Below are 24,216 nucleotides of genomic sequence, written 5' to 3'. Positions count from 1 at the left end.
AATAAATACCATCTTTAAAAACAACCCAGAGGGGATCCCTGGGTGGCTCAGTGGTTTGGTGCCTGCCTTTGGCCCAGGGCGGGATCCTGGAGTCCCGGGATCGAGTCCTACGTCAGGCTCCCGGCATGGAGCCTGCTTCTCCCTCCTCCTGTGTCTCTGCCTCTCTCTCTCTCTATCATAAATAAATAAATTAATTAATTAATCTTTAAAAACAAACAAACGAAAAAAAAACCCAGGTCCCCGGACGAAGGAAGGACACATCCAGCTCCCCCGGCAGTGATCTGGGCAACACCCACGGGGAAGCGTGGGTCCTGGCTCAGGCATCCGTTAAAGCGGTGAAGCTTTGTGACAGCAAACAGGGCATGAGCCCTGAAGAGGGCTGGAGGGGGCTGGAGGGGCACCCCGAGTCAGAGGACCCTGCCACCTATGCCAGGACTGGCAGCTAATGGCTGAAAAGAAGCACACTGAAGCTCCGGGCCCTGGGGGCTCTTCTGTGGGTCTTGGTCTGTCCTCTTTGGAGCACCCACCCCCACCCGAACCCCGGGATCTGATCCAGTGGGCACAGTGCATCTCGGAATTCTGAAGGATGCGGGGGACTGTTAGCAGGTCGGCCGTGGAGGACTCAGAATGCTGGCTCTGCGACTTTCCAGCTGGGCGGCTCCAGGCGTGTCACTGCACCTCTCTGAATCTGGGCTTGCTCGTTGAGGAAATGGGGTAAGACTGGGTCATCCTTGAAGCTCTTGTGAGCGAAAGCCTGACCAGGTGAGCTCTGAGCAACGGTAGCTGTGGTGGCTTTTGCTACAGTTTAGGGATCACAACCAATCTCACTGTATTGCTGGCACCGCCCAATTAAAATATTTATTTTTCTTAATTTTTTTTTTTTACAGCTCTCACTCAGGTATGTCCTGACCAACCTTTGACTCTTTGGAAAAAACAAACCCATCTTCCGGGGATCTGGTTCCTTCCCGGCACTTGTCACACACTGTATTCCCTTAGCTCTAGTTTCTTTTCAGCCTCCCTCCCTGAGGACAGGGCCACTGCCTCATTCACTGCTCTCTCCCCAAGGCCCGAAAAGCATGCAAACCCTCGATAAATATTTGTCAAATGAGTTGCGTAAAAGGGAGGGTGGGGGGTGTGGGTGCTTAGTTGCCACCAGCACCGTGCAGCCCCGGCGATTCCAGCACCCCTCCATCCGGGAAGATCCCAGGCCCTGCAAGGGACCACGCCCCGAAATGCGAGTGTGTGTCAAAGGCAGGCAGGAGGAGGCTCTGAAGGGAGGGTGGAGAAAGATAATTCTGGAAAAACGCGAAACAGAAAAGCTGACCCTCCGCGAGTGGCAGCTCCTTGCCTGGGGATAAATCTCCCGTCTCTGGGGAGGTGGAAGGGCTTTGGTGTTTTGTTTGGACTTTAAAGACACAGATTCCCAATCCACTGCCTTATTATGAAAATATGTCTGCAGATGCAAAATACTGGGGCCCGGGATGCTGAGCCGGGCTGACCCGCAGAGACACCACCCCGCCTTGACCCGCAGTCCTGCGTCACCTGCCCTGGGTGCCTGTCCCATTTCAGTCCCTCCTGGTGCAAGACCCAGTCGCTCGGCCTCCTGGAAACTGGGACCAGCAAGTGGCCTCTTCCTCCCTCAGCTGATGAAAGCGGTGACCGGCTTCTCCCGAGGGGGGGGGGGGGAGGCAGGGCGGCCTCCAGCCTGGTTTTGGGGGTGGGGTGGCCAGGCCGGGAGAGGTCAGGGGCTGTGCCGGCCACATGAGGCAGGAAAGCAGCCCCTATCTCCACTTGGAACAAGAGGGTGCCATGAGTCCCCAGCATGCTCTTTCTTCTTGCTGAACAAGATGGATTGGAAAACAAATTGGCTCAAATAAAGCATGTAATTAGATTAAAGCCTCTTGCCCAGAGCCGTTGGGGCTGCAAAAAGCCCTCCTGACTGGAGGCAGGACAGCTCGGCAGGCTGAACCAGCTTCTGGACATCCAGAATTTTCCCTTGACCCCCCGGCCGCCCACCCCCCCAGTCCTCCCCAGCTGCTGTGAGTCGTGCTGAGGGGACTCATCCTACCCCCGAGATGGCCCCAGACCCGGCTCTGCCACCAGCCCCACAGGCCTTGGGGTCGCCCCGTGCCCCACCACCAGCAGATCCAGCCTGGGCCTCGGAGGTTGCCACCGGGACCAGCCCAAGCACCTGCATGGTGATGAGTCTACACCTGGGCAGCCTGCACCCAACACTTTCCACCCACAACCTCTCAGGAAACCAGGCATGAGGGTCCCCACGGCCATGTCCACTACAAGCACGAGAAGACTAAGGTTGAGAATGTTCAGTGTCCTAGGTTCTCGGCCGGTGGGGGCACTCACTTCACTACTGCCAACACCAGCTGCCCCTCAGCCCTTGGCAGGGCCACCCCAAGGGGTCTTCGTCGCCAAAGCCATGGAATCGTTACCCTTGCCGATCCCGGTGAAAGGGGCTGGCCCTTCTCAAGGGACTGCATCCTCTGGGCTTCTGGTTCTCAGGCTGAGCCACACCCCATCCCAAGACTGCACCCCTTGTCCCACTAGCTGAGGCCTCCAAAGATGCAGCTGTGCTCCCAGGCAGCCAGAGGAAGGAAAGAGCAGACAGGCCACACTCCAGAAGCCGCTGGGCCCCAGGGAGTAGATTCCTCTTCCTGCAAGTGTTTCAGGGGTAGCTCCCTTTGGAAATGGCAGGTGAGCTTCCGGCCTTCTGTGTCATGTGACACCCCAGGAAGTGCAAAGGAGAAAGGAAAAAAAGGAAAGGAGGTATGAAACCTGGGGCTCTTTGTTGCCAGGCTTCATCATTAGCAACTTATCTCCAGAAGGAAAAAAAAAAATATAGAAAATGAGGACTTCCAGAAGAGACAGGGATTAAGAAGAGCAAGCAAACAGGCAGCACAGGGACCCACAGCTTCCCCAGCCACACACACGGCAGGCATCACTAATCAACCTCAGAACACAACAATTTGTTGTGGTTGCTCTGCGACAAAGCTGATACATTCTTGTTGTCCCTGGTTGATCCTGTCACTGGCCACTGACTGACTGACGGGCACAGGCCACAAGGGGGGTCCACGTTCTGAGCTGGGAGAGTTCTCGAAGGCCAGCCTGGCTCCTCCCTGCTGCCACGCTGAGCCTGAATCTGTCTCCCCACGGATCCTAGGGTTTGCACAGGACTTCCCATGAGCTAACCCCCACCCCCCTCCATGGCCTTCGTTCCACCCTCCGGACTGGACCGGTACACGCCCACCACCCACTGAACCAACAGATCAGCCCTCAAGCCCATCGAAGCAAGCGTCCCTCCCCTTCCAGGCCCGCCTGGTTCCCTCAAACTCAGGAACCACGGCTTTTAGGAGCCGCATCATGCTGGTCCCTCTTAACCTCTCTGTTCCACGGTTCTCTGAAGTGAGAGCCAAGGGGACTAATCCTGCCTCCTCTTTATTTCAAGGGCATCTATGTGCAGTTGGGAGATGCTTCTTGAGGCCGCCTGTCTGTCTGTCTGTCTTGGTTCTCTGGAATGCAGGGGAGAACCAGGAACAGAGCCGAGCAGCCCGACCACCATCACAAAGGAGATCCCTCCGGGTCTTGGTTCACAGCTTAATGATCCTTCCCTTACGGACACGGACACGGATGCTGTTAGTGCCACTCCTAGGACACGGTATGGAAGGATGGAAGGATGAATATATTTAGTATACGTGCTGCCGAAGCGAGCACAAGGATGAATATATTTAAAGAGGGGGGGACCCTCTAGAGATTGACCCATCATTGGGAAGAAAGAGCAGCAAGCCAGCAGAAGGCAAAGAAGAAGAAGAAAACCATGAGATCAAGAAAAACAGATGTGGATTGTAGGGGGTGCCGCGGAGAACAGAGGGCAGCAGTCCTAGCACAGCCAGACAGCTGCGGGGCAACGATGGCATCCCCGCACCATCTCATCTTGCAACCACCACGCTATCCTGGAAGGTGAAATCGCGTCCCATGGGCACCGCTCGGGGAGCAGGAAAGTTGGCGATGCATCTGGGAAAGACTTCCACCCACAATGATTAAACAGAAAAAATGTTACATGGCAGGTGAGTGAAGGATGCCTCAGGGGTCTGCAAACCGTATTTATGGGGTCGGGTGGGGGGATGCTTGTTCCCCAGCCGTGCAAGAACCCTGGCAAAAACTGAAATCTTCCCTGAGACCAAAATGAAGGTACTGCATCTGCCTTGGGGAAGTAAAGAATTCTCAACAGACTCCACCTAACCACAGATGCAAATGCTCCCCCCTGTAGAAGGTCTAGAAGTCTTCACAGTCCAGGTGGAGGCGCTGCTGCTCTCCCCTGAGCCACTGAGGGGCCTAGAGGTTGGAGGTCACTATGAGGCCAGTGGACATGCTGGACATCATCCCTGCCCTGCCCTCCCCACATGGACCTGTCTAGGCTTTCACAAGATGGCCAAGTTCATCTTCTATACCCATCTTCTGATGCAGCCCAATTCTGCAGCTGAACCAGAGGAATACAGAGCCCCTAAGCTGTTTAAGATGTAAACTCTTAGATGAACTTTCTAGAGGTTTTGCCCAAGGACACCAGATTTCTAGCTATGCCACTGGTTCTTCTTACCTGCCATTACGGAACAGAAGCCCATCTGGAGGGGGGACGAGCCACCTCGGTTTTAGGGCTTTGGGGGAAGGAGGAAGCCTGACCCCAGGAGGCTGTGCAAGACCACGTGGGCAGCTGCTGACATGTGTACACGTGGCTCTACCGTAAACTGCAGTCCCCTGAACTTGAGGCCCCACACTCCATCCTCTCTGTAAACCCAGCACAAACCCTAACATGGGCCCTCAATAAATGTGCAGGGGATGAATGAATAAACAGGCAAGGGCACAAACCCTCAGCTCAGAATTCCCAAGGACCACTGGGAATGGCAGGGTGGGTAGTGCTCCAAACTACCATCAGCCTGGCGGGACAAGAAATCCCCCCCCTTTTTTTTTAGAGCACAGGATCCGGATTTCTTAAACCCTTCCAAACTGCAGAAAAGGCTGCACCTGCCCGAGTCAGTCTGCGGCCGCTAATCCGCTCTAACAGCCCTGCGCCCTGCATTCTGGCTCCCGCCTGGAGGGCAGACTTATCCTGTGTATTCGTCTTTAAAAAGCTGAAGCCATTCGGGCGCTGTATTCACTGGAATCTGCTCCCACCAGGCCAGCCCCACGGGGTCTCCTTGTCGGCTCTCTCAGTGAACAGGGGGATTTTGTGTTCAGCAGGGAAAACAACGCCGTCCCGATGGGGATCCAGTTGGCTCTCGATACACTTCTCCAGCCGGAGCCAATGGTGGACACGGCCCGGAGCTGCTGTCTATGCTGAAGGGTGATTCAGGGGAGCAAGGGAGGGGGAGGCTAAGCCAGGGCTCCCCGGGAAGGTCACAAAAGAGGGATGCCTGCAGCCCGCGGCGTCTGCTGGCTGGTTGGCTGGCGGGCCAGCCCAGCTGGTTAAGCTACTGCCAATGAGGTCATGCCTTGGAACCCGGTGTCGCCTTTGCTTACTTTCCCGGGTAGGGGGGCACCTACACCCGAAATCCAGGCAGCTGTCCGGCTGGATGCACATCCCTCCTCCTTCCTACACCGAGGAAAGGCGCTCACAGTTTACCATCTCTTTCCGGTGCCAATGACTGGGGCACCACGATGGCACAGGTGACCACAGATGCCCCTGAAGTCAGCAGAGTGAACAAACATCTATGGGGAAGAGTGTGCCAGGTTCATGCAGCTCCTGCGATTACATTACCCAGCAACCCCTGCAGTCAGGTGTGGTCGCATGACTGAGTTCTGGCCAATGGGTCACGGGGGGTAGAAGTGATGCCCAGACAAGTCTCCCACTGCGGCCCTAAACTCTCCTGCCAAACCAGTGAGGACTCCGAGGCCCCAGGTGATGGCAGAACCACAGGAGGGAAGGAGCCTGGGCCCCTGCCTCACTGCTGGGAACGGAGGCGCCCAATCAGAAACACCTGCGTTGGGCTGCTAGGGCTTCTTGTTCCAGCACATAGCCTGTCCTAACCAACAGCATGACGGACCCACTGGCTGGGTATCATAGGGGGGACATGGGGCCCCAGAGAATAACCACCAGGTGTTTTTACAGTGTAAGGAGGTTGGAGTAGACAAGACAGAAATCCATAGATGGTCCCCAAATCCCCATAGAACTTGTTTTCTCCTCAAATAACTTACCCAGCATAGCAGAGGTGGTTGTTACCCCACCCAGAGCCCCCTCATGGGGCCGGTGCACCCACCTCCAGCTGCAGACACCGGCGTCTAACGGCTCCCATTGCACCTTCTCTGAAGGCCTGCCCTTGGCTGATGGAGCTGCTCTGCTTGCAAATATCTAGGAAGTTGCACACACCACCCTCCTCCGCCCCCCAGGGAGGCAGCCCATAGTCTGTGGCCAGGCTACACAGGCAGCTCTAGCCATCCAACCCTATTACCTTTAGGCAGGATAACTGTGGTGTAATTCACTCTTCAGAGCTCTCTGTGGGGTCAGGTTGAGGCCAGACTTCTCCCGAATCCACATGTTTTCCTAGCTTCTTCTGCTGCCCTGTGCAGTGCCCTCCGCTCCCTTACTGGTTTCTCCTGAGAACACCCCCCCAATAAATCATCTGCACAACACTCTCTGTCCTGGGGCCCCTGATAACCCAAAAGAATGGCTGGCAGTCCATCTCTTCTTCCACCTACAGGTACATCTGCCACAAAGAGGAAAAAGGACAAGGTCTTTTCCCTTCAAGTCTGGGCCAGGACAATCCTGGACCACAGAGCCAAAAAAGATGACGACCTTGTGAGAGCTTTCTCCATCTGCGAAAGATGCTGAAGTATGGTTTCCCAACCTTGACACCGAAGGAGGTGGCCTCATGGGGGCAGCAGGAATGCTTGGCCAGAAAAACAGGAGTGTGTCCCACCTGCTGGGGTGGAAGCCTAACCTGGCCTGGCTTGGAAGAAAATTTCAAGGCTGTTTTCACTAAGCCTGTTGCCCCCAAACATTTGTGAATTTCTAGCCCTTTTCAGCAGAAGGAATATTTTCCAAGTCCCCATGTTTGATTTCTCTGTACAGCGCACCCCTTGAAAGGATGCTTGCTTGAGGTGCTCTGGTGAATGAAAAGTTGGCAGACCTGGGTCCTCCCCTTGGTTCTGCTGCCCACCTACTGTGCCACCTGGGGCAAGTCACTGTCCTCTTCTGGGCCTCAACCGACCCTCCCTCCAAACCTGTCAAATGTGGAGGCCAGACCCAATATCAAGATCCTAAACTCCATACCCAGGATGCCCGTCAGAAGAAACACCAACAAGTGTTCAAAGACCAGCTCTCCAAGAAGAAAAAGCCTTAATTTGTAGCAACTGCCAATTTCCACGGTGTAAATATTCCCACCAAGGCCAATTTCCAACTACTGGCAAGGCACCCTGAACGAGGCTGGAAGGTGCATGCGGCCCCAGCACACCGCCGATTCGCAGATACCTCTTTGCACAAAATAAATGCATCTCAGACCCCAACCCATTTCGAATCTCTGCCAACAAAACAGCTTCCTCCTCTTCTCAAGCCTACAGAGGTCTTTACTATTGAGCAGACATCACAAAACGGTGCAAATCTTCCCTAGGGAGAAGCTGGCTATTCCAGTGGAAGTGGCTCTTACTGGATTATAGTTCTGCCCTGGGGATGAGGGGGGGGGGGGGCAAAGACACAAGGTCTTTGATCTCTGTGGCCACACCTTGGGGACACATAGGGACGGGGTTTCTCATACTTACACCCACAGCTTTAGGAGCCAAGGGAAGAGCAGCAGAGAGCAGAGGCCTGCTCAACAGGAGGTGGGGTTGGAGGGGCAGTCTGAGCATCTCCTCCCATGTGGGAGGAGGCAGCTGGTGGCCCCGCATCCCCACACACTGCCTCAAGGCCATATTGCTCCTTTCAACCCTGAAGATCTATGTCTAACATAGGGAGGACACCCAATTAGTGGGCAGAGAATGCCCGAGTCCATTCTCCCTGCCTCCTTTCCTCCCCTGGGTCTCGGCAACCTCTTTGGTCTAAATAACACCCCCCCATGGTCCCTTCAACAAACACCTGGAAAAGCCCCTGAGGCAATCCCCGCACCCAGGCTCAGGGACCATCAGGCCCTACGACTGCAGTTGGCTTCCCAAGCAGTGGGGACCCCGGGGCTCTGAGCTGGGAGGGGGCCCATAGACCATGTAGCCCATTGCACTTCATTTCATTGAGAAGACTGAGCCCAAATCTATCAAGTGGCCTGGAAGGCACTTTAATTGGGGTGGGGGGGAGAATCGCAAAATACTCAAAATCCATGCTCTTAAGAAAAAAAACATGTGGTTTAACGTTGTTACTATTCACCCAGGGCACCTGGATGGCTCAGTGGTTGAGCATCTGCCTTTAGCTCAGGGAGTGATCCGGGGGTCCTGGGATAGAGTCCTGCATTGGGCTCCCTGCAGGGAGCCTGCTGCTCCCTCCACCTGTGTCTCTGCGTCTCTCAGTGTGTCCCTTGTGAATAAATGAATAAAATCTTAAAAAAAAAAAAAAGGTTGTTGCTATTATGACTTGAGGAATTTAAGCAATTGAAGGGACTCCATGGATGCTGCACAACCCCAACCTCTGGCTTGGGAAGCCTTCCTTGCTCAGGGTCAGTAGTTGCTGAGGTTCAGCTGGGGCCGAGCCTGACCCTGACCAGAGAGAGGAGGGATTGTGAGCTCAGGGGCCCGGCCAGCTTCCCTGCACACAGCTCAGCAACTGCACACACCCCACCAGTGCCCAGCTGGGGTGGAGGCCTCCCCAGGGTCGGGGTGGGGGGCTTCCACCCTGCCCCTGCCCAGCTCCACAGCCTGCACACTGCCCACTCAGCCTCGGCCAACAAGGACCCAGGGACATCTGTGTGACACTGGGGCAGGCCCTGGAGATTCCAATCCCCTCTCTCACTGACACCTGTCACTTGCCCCATTCCCATCAGCTATCCCCTAGAGTCCCCAGTGGGAAGAGCTCCCAGGAAGGGCTAAATATTCCGCCCCCTACTTGCTCCTCTGGCCTCCTGGGCTCATCCCTTTATCTTCCTCCAGGCTGGTGGTGCCCCACCTGCGGAGGCCAGGCCCCAGGGAAACAATGGGGTCCCAAGACCCGCTATGCAAATGGCTTCTTTTGTGCTCCCTGGGGTGACTGAGGCCCCAGGCAGGGGGTGGGGGTGGCGGGGCTCTCTGGGCCCTGCTCACCCCTAGCCTGACCTCTGCCCCGAACCTTTGTGCAGACCCCCCCAACAGGGGAGAGGAGAGGGGGAGGGGGAGGAGACCAGGGAAGCAGAGGGAATGAGGAAGGTGGTGACGACAAGGGTGGAGGAGAGAAAAGCAGATAGACACACACAGAGACAGGGAAGGAAGGAAAGAGGACTGCTTTATGCAGGCTGCCCAGAGCAGGGTGTCCTGGCCAAGGGGGAGCAAACAGTAAGCTGGACCCCGTGACCCTGTCCTCTCTGGTCACCAACGATGGTCCAATAAAATGGCAATTCCATTCATTCCAACCGAATCAGCACCGGATGGATCAGTGTGCTCCCCAGCCAGGGCGGGGAGAGCAGGTCCCTCGCACGGGCCCCACGTTCCCTTGGCTTAGCCTCCAGTCTCCCTTCCTAGGGTGTTCTGGGGCAACCAGGGGAGGTCCTGACATCTGAGTCCACCCCAGGGGTTATCAACCAGGCACTGTTTGCTCACTGGATTATCACAACCGTCTGGACAGTGGGGGCCAGGGATGCTGTGCCACATCCCGAATGCATAGGATGGCCCTCCACACCCCAACTAAGAATTCTCCAGGCCTGCCAGCAGCCGCACACAGACTGAGAGGCCCTGGTTCACACCCTTCTCCTTGGCAGACACCTCATATCACCGCACAATGTCTCTGCTCCCACCCTGGGGACAAGGATTTACAATGGTGCCTCACTGCCTGGTCCTCACTCTCATTCCCCTGGAGGAAGCTCAGAACTCACACCTCCTCCATCCCCCACAGGGTGGGCCACATACAAGGCCCGACTGGCTCTGCCCCTACTTTAAAACAGTGAGATTAGTGACAATGATGTGGGGGGGACAGGTAGCCCTTGTCACCAGACACCGCACTCCAGGCGCATTAGAGCCTCAAAAGCAGCCCACACCCAGGCGCTAAAGCAGCTCTAAATACAACACTTCATACAGCACATTATCGCAGAGTGCTTGAACAACTAAACCATCCAGCAGACCAGCTATAAAAGATATTTGGGGGGCGCCTGGGGGGCTCAGTGGTGGAGCATCTGCCTTTGGCTCAGGGCATGATCCTGGGGTCCTGGGATCAAGTCCCACAACCAGACTCCCTGCTTGTCCCTCTGCCTGTGCCTCTGCCTCTCTCTGTGTCTCTCATGAATAAATAAAATCTTTAAGGAAAAAAAAAGACATTTGGGGGATAACCAAGGAAGTCTGCAGGCGGACTGGGTATCAGATGACATGAAAGATGTTTTGTTAATGGCATCAGGTATAACTACGTGATTGAGAAGATTTAGGAAAAGGCTTAGTTTTCAGAAGTGGTATTGTGAAACATTTAGGGGCGAAATGTCAGAACGTTTAAGCTTCTTTGTTTTAAGATTTTATTTATTTATTTGACAGAGAGAGAGAGAGAACAAGTCAAAAGGGGGAGGCAGAGTCAGACGGAGAGGGAGAAGCAGGCGCCCCCCTGAGCAGGGAGCCCGATGCAGGGCTCAATCCCAGGACCCCGGGATCATGTCCTGAGCTAAAGGCAGACGCTCCACCAACTGAGCCACCCAGGCGTCCCTAAGCTTTTCTTTGAAAACATTTCAAAAACAAAAACAAATTGTTGAAGCAAAGGAGGCAAAATGTGACTTAACTAAAGCCGGGTGATAGCAATGTGGGTACCCACCTACAACTCTTGAGGTTTTTCCACAATAAAATGTTTAACCATCGGTTAGGTCACATTAATTCCAAAATAGTCATGTATACAAAAGCTGAGAAGTTGGGATAAATTTTATTTTAGATTGGGCTCAGTTTCCCAGGGAAAATGGAATAGCAAATGTTCCTTGTTGACTTTTTTTTTTTTTAAGATATTATTTATTTATTCATGAGAGACACACAGAGAGAGGCAGAGGCAAGGGAAGAAGCAGGTTTCCTGCGGGGACCCCGATGTGGAACCCGATCCCAGGACCCCGGGATCATGCCCTGAGTCAAAGGCAAACGCTCAACTGCTGAGCCCCCCAGGCGCCCCTCCTCGCTGACTTGATAAACAGCACTTTTGAAACCCTCAGACGCACCCATTTCAGTATCACACGCGAGTAACAAACGGGCTGGTCTACATATGAATGCAGCAGGATCTCATCCTGTGTCGATATAGCAGGGTCTCTGGCACTATTAGTATTTGGGGCTGGATAGTTCCTTGTGGGGGCTGCCCTGCGTTTTTGTGGGATGGTCTCTCCTCAACGGATGCCAGTAGCGCCACCACTCCTCCAGTTGTGACAATCAAAAACATCAAAAACGTCTCCAGAAACAGGCCAAATGTCCCCCAGGGGGGCAAAATCAGCACCGTCGCCAAGAACCACAGCAATCTATGAGCACGACGAAATAATTTACTTAAAATGCTCCAACAAGCCAGGCCTCTCACCCACATTTGACCCTCCAGGATATATTTATCTTTCATTACGTGTCTGGTAAAACTCTTCACTAACGTTGACCCTCCGTGTGTAATTGGCGTTGGCAACAGCTTGTGCCTTTCCATTTCATCTTTGAATTTTCTCCCACCACATAATTATATGGATATCGCATGACTGAGTAACTAAAACTCTATTGAAAGGTTGTTCCCATCCTTTGTTATTATGAACAATGCTGCAAAAAAGCAACCTTGTAGCTAAATTTTTGCCACATCTCTAGTTCCTTAGGCTAAATTCCTAGAAAGGAAGGCATGGAGTCAAGACACATTTTGATATGTATCACTCTTCATAAAAGTAGTAACAAGTTGCCCTCCCATCACCAGAGTAAGGAAGCATTTCAACACAGAGCATTATTTTTTATTTTGTAGAGTCATTACATTAGCAGGTTTTGAAATGGGATTCTTGTCAATGCTGTTTCTTTATTACCAGGTAAATATAAGACTTCAGATGGTTATTGCCATGTGTGCAAATTCTCAGAATTTCCAGTGCATTGTCTCAACCCAATTTTGCATAAGAATATCCTCTACTTCTTGTTGAATTGCAAGAGCTCTTTATTTATTGAGGATATCGATCTTTGGTCATCCAAGTCACAGTATTTTTCACAGCTTTTAGTTTATCTTTCTGTTGCTTATAGAGAGTTCTGACATACAGAAGTTTTCACTTTTATCAACTTAAAGTCTTTCCTCTTATGACTTCTGATTTTTTAAAAGATTTTATTTATTCATTCATGAGAGACAGAGAGAGAGAGAGAGAGAGAGAGAGAGAGAGAGGCAGAGACACAGGCAGAGGGAGAAGCAGGCTCCATGCAGGGAGCCCGATGTGGGACTCGATCCCGGGACTCCAGGACCACACCCTGGGCCGAAGGCAGGCGCCAAACCACTGAGCCACCCAGGGATCCCCATGACTTCTGATTTTTGTATCATATTTAGAAAGCTTTCCCCACCCTGAGATTACATCGACACTGATATATCTTATTCTAGGATTTCTAAGGACTCATTTCAAATATAGAAATATGTAACCCACTGGCATTTAGATTGGCTCACAGCCTGAAGTCGGAATCTCATTTATTATTATTTTAAAATAAATAGCCAGTTTTCCCAGTACCATTTACTGACTGGTCTATCCTTTCTTCACTAATTAGTAATCACAACTTATTGTCTACTAAGTTCTTCTGTTTACATTTGAGTCTATTTCTGGACTTCTACTCTGCTTGTGTGATTCCTCTATCACACTAATTTAAATATCTTGGTTGCAATATTGTAAAAATCTGGTAGGCCAAATCACCCCTCATTACTCTTCTTTTAAAAAAATTCTTGACTATTAATACTCATTTATTTTTCTAGTTGAACTTAAGAATCATGTCTTGTCCCATTAGGATTTTGATGAAAATCACGCCAAACCTACAGATTATTTGAGGGGGAGAACTGGCACTTTATAGGGTTGAGTCTCACCCTCCCAGAATATGGTAAGATCTTCCTTTTTTTTTTCCTGGTCTCCCATAGTGTCCCTTAGAAAAATTTTACTCTTGGGACTTGGGTGGCTCAGCTGTTGAGCATCTGCCTTAGGTTCAAGGTCCTGGGATCGAGTCCTGCATCGGGCTCCCCGTGGGGAGCCTGCTTCTCCCTTTGCCTGTGTATCTGCCTCTCTCTCTGCGTCTTTCATGAATAAATAAAATCTTTTTTAAAAAATAAAAGTTTTACCCTTTTAAAAAATATACATTCCATACTTTTAATGCTACATTTATTTCTGCGTATTTGATATTTCTGGGGCTATTCGATTGGGATCCTGTTTCCATTATACAAATGCTGTGTATTCACAGGGCACTTACTACGGGCCAGACATCCCCTTAACATTTTCACTCACTAGGACCGTGTTTTTATGTAGTTCTTGCTGATACATAAGAAAAATTCCTGACCTTTGAATGTTAATTGTGCAATAATGGCCTCCCTGCCATGCTCCTACCAGGGGATAACACTTTTCAGCTGGTTCTCTACCAGCATGTTTTTAGGATGTGAGTGTCATCCTCCGTGTGAGAAAGCCACCTGCTCCCCCCACCCAAACTGTTTTCTCATATAAGCTGATCCATCTGCCCCGTCTCTCTCAGGGCCATCTTGTGACCAAAGGGACAGCTCTGCATGACCCCCTGTGTCCGGAACCTGTGGCCTCAGCCACCCCAACTTTACGTGCCAACCAGTCTCACTCCCAAAGCCAACGTAATGGGCACCTGCAAAAAACAGAAGCTTTTAACTGGCTGCTCCTCTTTCTCTACCCTGGCTTTTCGATCCCTACAGACGTACCCATTTGTCTTCTCTCTTGGTAGGATGCTACCAAACCATCAGGAAGATATATTTAAAGATTACCCTAAATTGGCCAACCAGCATAACTCACTGGAGACAGGATGACACAGAGGTCAATGCCACTCGCAGACTCTGAGGCCAGGAGACCTTGGCTGGAAGGCTAGCTGTGCTGCTTATCGGTACGTATTCATCCCTCTGTGACTCCGTCTCTCACGTGTAAAAAAAATGGGGTCTGAGTACCCACCTCATGTGGGGGGAGCAGGTGATTAATGGCTAATCATTGAGAAGACTGCCTAGCACAGAGCAAGCATTCCATAAATGTCATTTCCTTCCCCTCTCCATTTAGCCAGAATCTTTTTTTTAAGATTGTAAAAAAAAATAAAAAATAAACAAGATTGTATTGATTTATTCATCAGAGACACAGAGAGAGGCAGAGACAAAGGCAGAGGGAGAAGCAGGCTCCCTGCGGGGGAGCCCGTTGCAGGACTCGATCCCAGGACCCCAGGGTCATGCCCCCTTTCTCTGACACCAGGAATACTTGATGGCCCAAGGAACACATCCTTCCCTGAGGATTCCAAAAGGAGAAAGAGCGGATGTAGGCTGTGTAGCCAGACCTTTTCTACATAACAGGATGGACCAAGGCCGCTGCTGTACATCTGGAAAGAACCAGAGACCGTCTGCCATCTCCCTGCACTGGCTGGGCTATGCCTGTGTGGAGACGAAGTGAGCAGGTGCTAAAAGACACCCCCAGTGACCCAGGGGACAGGAGGGCAAGCATGTCCCCCACTGCTGCTCGCTTCCCAGGCCCTGTCCTCATGGCACTCAGCCCACCCCAAGCAAACCAGATTCACTTCACTCTTGGACTCTTGACCCTTTAGTACTTGACTTTTTTTTAAATTGTGGTAAAACACACATAAAACGTACCATTTTTATCCCTTCTCAATGGGGCAATTTGGTGGCAAGGAAGCACATTCCCAGTATTCCCCAGCACCACTGTCTACTTCCAGAACCTTCCCGCCACCCCAAAAGGAAAGCCTGTGTCCGTCAAACATCACTCACCATCCCTCCCTGCTCCCAGTCCCTGGCAACCACTAATCTACTTCTGGTGTCTGGATTTGCTCATTCTGGGCATTTCATATACATGGAATCATACACCACAAAGCCATTTATCTCTGGCTTCTCTCACTCTGCAAACTGCCTTCAAGGCTCATCCAAGTTAGCACCTATTGGTACCTCATTCCCTCTCGTGGCCGAATACTAGTCCACCATGTATGGATGTGCTACACTGAGGCTACCCAGTTGTGCAGCAATGGACACATGGGCTATCTCCACCTTTGGGCTATCATGAGGTCAGGCACTTGACCATCACATGGCTTCCGACTTTCAAGGGTCAGGGTCTCTGCTAGGTTCAGGGTCTGATATGGGCCGCTGGGAGGGCTGTGACAAGGACACTCAGCAGGTGGCGGGGGGCACCTCCAGAGCAGGTGCAGGGGGCACCTCACAGGGCCCCAGGTGGGGGGAACCAGCCACAGGGCGAGTGCTTACAGCAGGGAAAGTGGCAAATGCTACAAACCAGGCCTCCCCCAGCCAGTTGTCAACCATTTGCCCAAGGGGAGCTCTGGAAGGGGCTGAGGATGAAGCCTATCAACGGGCAGGAAGAGAGCCAGCAGGCATTCCTGAAGGGGAAGGCAACCCAGCAGGAGGGCAAGGTCATCCCTAGCAGGAGAAGCAGGGCAGAGAGGGCCCCCGCTGCTCTCATCCGGGGCATGATCTCATTCTTTGGGGGAGGCCATCAGGAGACACCTACGTGGCACCCAAGGCCTCACTGCCAGGGGAGAATCAACCCCAGATCTCCCAGCTCCAAACCCTGCTTCTTCCGAGGAAGCAAACAAACGTGAAGATAGATCAACATCCACCAGGGGCTGATGGAGGGCAAGGGAAGGCAGGTGGCCCTCTTTTAGTCCCCCTGGGGATGGAAGTCTCTATGACCATAGTAGATGGGTTTGGAGTGGGTGGTCCTCATCCCCTTCCAACCCGGTTCCTCCTGGGCCCCCACCCCCTACACAGGAGGGCCCCGACCTCCCACAGTCAAGGCATTCCTCACCTCCCTGCCCCGACAGAGGGTCCCAGCCAGCTCAGTGAGCAGGTGGACAGAGTTCCCCCAGTGAGCTGGCCCTCCAAGGGGATGGGTTCAGGGTGAGGTTATGTCCATCAGCTTTCAGGACAAATTCTCGGTTTATTAATTCTCCTCCATTACGCAGGCAAAAGTAAACAAGCTTTTCTCAGGCAGCCTGGCACAGAGGCCTTCTCTATTCAAACACTGCAAGAATCGACAGGCTTGGAAGTATGAGCTCCCAGGCCCACTTCCCGGGGGGCCCCCTGGCCTCCTGCCCACGAAGTCCCAGCCTGCCGAGACAGGCGAGCCGGGCTTTGTGTGGTGGCTGCTCCGGAGTCCGGCGCTCCCAGCCTGGGAGTGGCCTCAGCTCTCTGGAGGGAGCACCAGAGATCCTGGTCATCCGGAGAGCCCGAGAGAAGGTCAGAAAGGGTCTGGCCACAGCCATGGGCACCCCGACAAGCATCACACCTGCCCACTCACCTCTCTGTGAGCAAAGCACTTTGTAAGGGTGTTTATTTGATGCCTGCTTCCATTTACATCATGATTTTTTTTTAAATTTTTTTTTTTTATTTATTTATGATAGTCACACAGAAAGAGAGAAAGAGAGGCAGAGACATAGGCAGAGGGAGAAGCAGGCTCCATGCACCGGGAGCCCGACGTGGGATTCGATCCCGGGTCTCCAGGATCGCGCCCTGGGCCAAAGGCAGGCGCTAAACTGCTGCGCCACCCAGGGATCCCTACATCATGATTTTTAAAAAAAGATTTTATTTATTTTTTACTTATTTGAGGGAGAGAGAGCACCAGAGAGCACAAGCAAGGGGAGGGGCAGAGGGAGAGAGAGAAGCAGATGCCACGTTGAGCTGGGAGCCCGATGCGGGACTCGATCCCAGGACCCCAGTATCATGACCTGAGCCAAAAGCAGATGCTTAAACCACTGAGCCACCCAGGCACCCTTAAATCATGATTTTGTTTATTTATTTTTTAAGATTTTATTTATTCATTCATGAGAGACACACACAGAGGGAGGCAGAGACACAGGCAGAGGGAGAAGCAGGCTCCCTGCAGGGAGCCTGATGCGGGACTTGATCCCAGGACCCCGGGATCACACCCTGAACCAAAGGCAGATGCTCAACCACTGAGCCACCCAGGCGTCCCTAAATCATGATTTTAAAAGCACAGAAAAAAGAAAGGAAATTCACAGTAATGAAATTAAAAAACTGCTAAGAAAGACTTTTCTAAGCAGGATGCTACAAGTATTTCTAAGTAGTTACTCAGGAGACTTTTCCCTGCTGGAACGGAGACGGTTGCATGCATGTTTTGTATGATTTTTTTTTTTTTTTTGCCTTCTAATTTTCTTCTTTTCATTTCTGATTTGGAAGAAAGAAAAGTTCCAAATCACTGCAAGAGACCTAGTCAAGCTGTAAAGCCCAGAAACTGGGGGGCAAGAGAGAGGTCGTGACCTGTAGTGCCCTTGGACGTGAGCTGTGCAGGCCGCCCCGAGGAGCATGTGTCTCACGTCACAAGGAGGAAGCTAAGACTCTGTTAAAGGGAAGCGTTTTGGGACACCTGGGTGGCTCAGTGGTGGAGCATCTCCTTTCGGCTCAAGGCATGATCCCGGGATCCTCGGATCGAGTCCCGCATCAGGCTCCCCTTAGGGAGCCTGCTTGTCCCTCTGCCTGTGCCTCTGCCTCTGTGTCTTTCGTGAATAAATAAAATATTTTTAAAAAGGGGGGGCATCTTCCAGCTTCCAAACTGCTTCCCCCACAACCCCAGAGCTGGGCTAATTGGGAGGTTCCCTTGAATTATGTTTTTACAGAAAAAGTTCCCTCCATCTCACCTCCCAAGTATTGGGTGATACTACTTTTCTTTTTTTTTTTTTTTAAGATTTTATTTATTTATTTCACAGAAAGAGAGACCACAAGCAAGGGGAGGGTGGGGGGAAGCAGGGTCCTGGCTGAGCAGGGAGCCTGATGCGGGGCTCGATCCCAGGATCCTGAGATCATGCCCCGAGCCACAGGTCTGCAGACACTTCACGCACTGAGCCCCCCAGGGCACCCCTCACAGCAATACTTCTAAATGCAAAAATAAAATACACAGGACTACAAGGGCAATGGGTTATAGTGAAATACACTTACCCAAATATTTTCCCAAAACCCAGCTCTCACAATTACAGTTAAATGATCTACATGCTACTTTATTAATGATTATAAATCAGGACCTACCAGCGGGTCGGCGGGGGTGTGGGGGTGTGGGTGGTACCTTCCAAAAATCCTGACGTGACACCAACCACAAACAGTATCGCACCATCTCCATCTCGCCAACTCGAATGTGGAGTGACACTGGCTGTGACCTCCGCTGCCTGCCCACTCTGCCCAGGGGCCTGTGACACGGCGCACGATTCCAGGCAGGAGTGAGGGGCCGTGAGGGTGTGACCGAGACCTCCCCCGGCCCCAGATCCTGTTTGCGGACCCCCATGCTCGGAATGCCTTTTTCATCCCATCGCCACCTCCTGCCGTCTCTGTAGCCCAGATCAGAAGGTGCTGGACACGCAGGCAGCTTGCTGCCCGGGGTGGATGGGCAGGAGAGGTACAGCTTCGAGGGTCTCAGGCCTGGGTGAGAATCTAGCCCGGGGGCACAAGGAAGCCCCCCCCTTCCCTTTTATTCTTGGTGGTAGCATCAAAAAACAATGCCCAGTGGCTCCATCTTCTTCAATCCAGCCCCGTGTGGGGGGGTGGGTACCACGCACGCCCAGCAGTGCCCTGATGACAGTGGTTCTTAGGAGTCTGGCACCTCTGGTTCCTTCCCCTTCCCCCCAACCCCAGCTTCCCTGTGGCAAAGCGGGACACGCCTACCTTCTGGCTCCTCCACGCTGCTGGCTGCAGTGGTCGGGGGTGCCACAGGGATCTCTGCAAGGTTCAGGACGGGGAGAAGAGAAAATGAGGCAAGAAGATGTTATTTTTGACATTAGAAAAGGATGAGCAGAGCACAGACTCCTCCCTAGGCCCTTCTCTCTTCCCTACTCCTCAGCCCCAGAGGAGGAGGGTCAGGGAGGCAGAGGAAGGCGGCACAGGGGCCTTGTTCTCTCTGGATGCTGTCCCTCCACCCATCAGGGACAGGAGTGGCCCCCCTGCACGGTGTGTGTGTCATCATGGGGCTGGGCCCTTGGGGCAGCAGAGGCATTCCCAGCCCCCCATAAGGATGTGACTGCTCTTCTCTGACCTCCGCTGGCTGGCAGGGAGGGCTCCCATGGCAGGGGTGGCATGCCAGGGGCTGGGAGGTGCCCCACGTGTGCAGAGTGTGGGTCCGCACCACTGGCCCAGGTTCCCACGGTCTCCCACTTTTCCCGGTAGCCGGAACATACTAAGGAAGATCCAAGGGCCCGAGAGAAGTGTGCACTTTACCGGGGTCATTGCCTTCCTACCTAGAACGGCAATTCTTTCCTATTAGCTCCTGACCCCGCCCTGTGCTCAGGAGAGGAAAAGAGGTTCAGCCAGTGTCTGGGAAAGATGCTCAGGCATCGACCAAGAGTCCCTGAGGGCTCCCCCCGCGGGGGCCACAGAGGTCTCCACGAATGCCCCAGACTCAGGCTACCAACTGGTTCAGGCTAAGATCTCCCTCAACCCCCAGACGGGATCAGCTGGGACCTGGGGCCTGGTGGGTAGAGATGGGCCCTTTGGGGCCTGGGGGCCATGCCTGAGACCCAGCCCTCCATTCATAGTCAGCTCTTGTCCCTAGGGGAATTTATCAGTGACAAGCCACCGGTGGCTCTGTCACAGCAGGTCAGGAAGAAGCAGACCTGGGATAGGCCCTCTTGTAGCCCTCAGGAGCTGCTTGGTCCTGATGGCCAGGTCTGTGCAGCAACGGGGCTGGGCCAGGGACCACCGAGCCACAGTGCTGCCCACCCCTGGCGCCTGGGGGGCCAGCTCCGGGATGTGCACGGAGGGCCCGGCTCCCAGAGCTGTGACAACACTGGCACAAAGCAACCCCCACCCAGGGCACAAGGAAGAGCTCCCAGAAACCCCAGGGTGGAGAGCCAGGTCTTCCGATTGTCAGTGGGAATGCCTTGGCGTCTGCCAAAGGAAGGGAGAAAGCACAGAGCAGGTCGGAGAGCGGGAAATCCCGCTTCCCAAAGTTCCCGTCTCTGAACCTTGGATCACCAGCTTTCATTTCAACATCCTTCCCCTTGGGGCTTTGAAGCGGCAGTTCCAGCCACTTCTGAGCTCCCTTGGTTTTCTTATGTTTTCAGAACCCCTGAAGGCAGCACTGGGTTTCCTCCCAGCTTTCTAAAAATGTTCACTTTGCAGCTTTTTGGGATAGATGGAAGAGGAAGGAGAGGTTTGGCAAACCGTGAGACTCCGACAAGTAGAGGTGGTCGCAAAAACTGCTTCAAGATGCTCTGCCCCGGGGTGGAGACTCAGCTCAATTTCCCGGGGGCTGGGATTTGGGGTATCCGCCGTTACCCGACCCCCGTGAATGCCTTGGGTCCAAGGACTCTCCAGTGTGTCAATGCGTCCGTCTGCAAGGGTCGCATGGTCTCCACCGCAGCTACCCAGTCGTGTGAGTGGCTCAAAGCAGCCACAGACAGCAGGTACACAGCGGGCATGGCTATGTCCCCATCAAGCTTTATGGACACTCCACTTTTCACTTCAATCGTTCCACGTGTCATAAACTTTGATCTTGGTTCCCATCAGGAAAAGACTATTAAATAGAAACACGGAGCCCCGCAAAAACAGGCAGTGGGTCAAAGCCCTGGGGATCAGCAAACCCCTGGTCCAGAGAAGCGGACTCCGTCCCTCGGGTCTGCCCACTTTGCTGGCGTCCACTTCTCTTTTCTGCTCTCCCTGCTGGGTTGGGTCAGCCTTCCACAAGGAATCAAGAAAGCGAAGGCCGGGGGGTGGGGGTAGGTGGTGGGGTGGGGGGCCCAGTTCCCAGCCAGGCCTGACTTCCAAGCAAGGCTAAGTCTCCACTCATCACACCTGGGATGATCCTACCAGGTGTGAAATATGAAGTCCCTTCTGAGCCAGGGCCCCTAAGGGACTCCTGCCATCTCACATACTCTGTCCTCTTGTTCCAGGAACTAATGGGCTCATAGCTGGTCCAAGGGCCACCCCCCCCAGGACCCATGCATGGCCCTCACGGCCCTTAGGATACATGGGAGCTCAAAGTGTCAGCCCCTTCTGCTCTGGATCTGCCAGGGCATGAGGATCCTGGGGTTCCCACCGCAGCAGCCACAGTGACCCCAGGTCCAGCTCTGCTGAGCTCCCAGCTCTTGCTTCCGCAAGAAGCCCACAGGCTTGGCGGTGGGGGGGGGGGGTCTCCCGTGGGGTCCCTCTGAGCACAGGGCCCTGGACACACAGCACCACATCAACAAGCGCTCGACCGGCTGCACATCAGCAGTCGGGGTTCATAGAGGGCTTCCCTCCCCTGCAGCCCAGCTGGAGCCCGGGGAGCCTCGCATGGACGTACTTATGCAGGGGGCGATGGGCGAGCGGCTCTGCTGGTAGCCCTTGGCACAGCGGTTGCAGGTGATGCCCGTCACGCCGTCCTTGCAGGGACACTGGCCGGTGGTCTGGTTGCAGGTTTTGCCAGCAGCGCCCACGGGGTGGCAATCGCAGGCTGTGGATGACATCCAACAGGAAGGTCAGAGGGTGGCGGGGAATGGCCAACCTCTCCCTGGGAATCCCTCCCTGCCTTGGGGCGCCCCATGGACCCCACCCCGGGGATGGGGAGGGGGCAGGCCCAGTCAAGCCCACACACATATTCTAGAAGCTCTGATAACTGGCCACCTGCGCACCTGGAAATGGGGCATGAAAATCAGAATGGACCACCTTGAAAGGCTCAAGGCATCCGGGAAATAGAACAGGGGGGAACCCTCCAAAGCCCCGAGAGGAGGGCCCACACTCAAGGATGTTTTCGGGAAGGCAAAGGCCACAGGCTGATCACAAGCGGAGGAATCAGAAACTCCACAGGGTAAGTCTGTGCCTCCCCAGCCCCCAGGCCTCCATCCCTACCCTCCAGGTGGGAGAAGGAACCTCCCAGGGGGCCTCACAGAAAGGGAGACGCCATACAGCGGCTGGAGCAGGCCCTACACCCTTCCTGGTTTGGAACACGCTAGAAAGCTGGGGTTGCCTGGTCTGGCATGTTGCACCCCAAGCTCCCCTCCGTGTGTTCCAAGGACATAATCCCAGAGGACTCTGGGGAGGACATCCCCACTACTATAGGTGGATGAAAAGCTTGTAACCCTGCCCCAAATTCACGCCCAGGCCCTCAACCCCAGTGTAACGGGGTTAAGGGTGAGGCCTTGGGTGATGAGCAGGTTTAGATGACATCTTGGAAGCAGGTGCCCTCGGGATGGCACTGGCGTCCATCTAAGAAGAGAAATAGAGAGATCTCTGTGCACAAGCACACAGCAAGGCCATCCCCTGCGCCAGGAAGCTGGCCTTCCCCAAACACGGGATCTGGGGTGTGCTGCTCTTGCACTTCTTAGCCTCCGGAACTGGGAGAAATACAACGCTCGTCGTCTCAACCACCCAGTCCGTGGTGTTTTGCTATAGCAGCCAAGATTCCCACCGACCCCCGGCTGCTCAGGTGAGAGTGACTCTACCAGCAAAGATGGGACACCCGAGGTCCCAGCCGAGTCCCGCTTCCTGGAATCTAGGGGTGGACTCGGGGTGCAGGTGGCAGGGGGTGAGGGGGCAGGATGAGGTAGGCAGATGTGCAGCCTCCCCCGTCTGTCCACTCCTCTCCCCAGGGAAGCCCGGGTGTGGGGCATGGAGGCAGGACGCAGGGGTGAAGAGCCGTCTGCAGGAAGCTGCTAAGTGTTTCTGCTCCAAATGGGAAGAAAACACCCCAGAAAAGAAGTATGAGCAGAATGTCCAGCCAGCACCACTTGGCGAAGCACGAGTCTGCTGGTGAGAACGCGGCCCCCCACAGCCAGCCCCTGGGGGACCCCCCACCCCTGAGGGGCTGACCAGGAGAAGTCAAGAAGTCAGAAGCGGGAGGCAGAGAGGAGAGGAATGTGAGGAATTGTTAACGTTGTGTCTGGACATGTGGGAGCTTCTGGAAGCTCTCTGGGTGGGGGTCCTGTCTATCATGGGTGCCCGGGTCAGGTTTGAGCAGGGCAGGGGTGCCACCCCGGGGATGCACCCCTGTGTGTGTGCAAGTGGTGGGGTCCTGTCAGCAGGCTTCTCCTGTTGCAGGATCCACGGGGAAAAAATAGAACTGTCCCCCTCTCGTCCCTGTAAACAGCAGTACCTCATCCTGTTAGGAACATGTCTTCTTCAATCCACCCTAAATTCAAGTTCAGTCGTGCTCAACTGCTCTCATCTTTCTTTTCCTCTTCTTTCGTTGTAAGAAAAGACCCAGCCTGCTGCAAGCTGGGGACGATGCTGTGAGGGGAGATGTCTGGAGAAGCCCTCTGATCCTTCCCTGTGCCCTCGAATCCGGGCCTGCAGTAGTAAGGCTGCAGGGGCAGGGGCGGCGTCTCTAAGGCCACAGCCCAGGACCCCACTGTCCCAAGCCCAGCAAGGGCGTGGGGGCCGGGAGGATGTGGACTCCAGAGGCTCATGCCAGCTGACCTCCCGTGGCCTGCTGTGCGAGCCTGCTGGTAATGCTGAGATCCGTGCCAAGACCTCCTCCCCTCCGTGCTGACGGAACACAGCTGTGTGCCAGGAAGCTCTGGGGCCTAGTGCTTGGCGGGGAGGAGGTCATCAAAGGTTGCTCAGGCATCGAGGGGTCAGAGCCAAGTCACCCAGAGGCACAGATAGCCTTTCCCAAAGCAGGAGCTGTCCAGAGCACATTCTCCGGGAGGGGCAGGGGGCTGGTGTTGCAGGAGGGCTGCACAGGCCTTGCCCGTGGCCCCTCGCAGCTGGTGACCTGTCAGCTGCCCAGGCTGGCGTGCCGCCGGGGAGGAGCCAGGCGCCAGCTGACGTCGGCGGAGCCGAGGGCTATCCTCGGGGACAGCGGGGCAGCCGGCACTTCCTACAAGCCCATCCTCTGATTAAAGCCGGGGGTGGGGGGATGCTTCACTGCTTGGTTTCCAGTCTTTCTCCCAGGATTCTGCAAAGACTGCGAGTAACTGGCCCCTCTGCTTCATCTGGCAGAGGCCGCAGGCTGG

The 24,216-nt window shown here is 54.0% G+C and overlaps 1 protein-coding gene across 3 annotated transcripts in view; it reads right to left on the bottom strand.

Moving 5' to 3' along the window:
• The window catches only part of NTN1 (netrin 1), a 191,391-nt gene that overhangs the window by 30,197 nt on the left and 136,978 nt on the right, over positions 1 to 24,216 (bottom strand). For all 3 annotated transcript variants that reach the window (XM_072730341.1, XM_072730342.1, XM_072730340.1), the window contains exons 4-5: positions 21,567 to 21,716; positions 18,953 to 19,006 (exon numbers count right to left, since the gene is read on the bottom strand). In XM_072730341.1, coding sequence (XP_072586442.1) covers positions 18,953 to 19,006; positions 21,567 to 21,716 — 204 coding nt within the window. The remainder of the gene's footprint in view (positions 1 to 18,952; positions 19,007 to 21,566; positions 21,717 to 24,216) is intronic.

The sequence above is a fragment of the Vulpes vulpes genome, chromosome 12 (assembly GCF_048418805.1).
Source record: "Vulpes vulpes isolate BD-2025 chromosome 12, VulVul3, whole genome shotgun sequence".
In the NCBI taxonomy this organism is placed as follows: domain Eukaryota; kingdom Metazoa; phylum Chordata; class Mammalia; order Carnivora; family Canidae; genus Vulpes; species Vulpes vulpes.
This window is presented reverse-complemented; position numbering and strand designations above follow the sequence as displayed.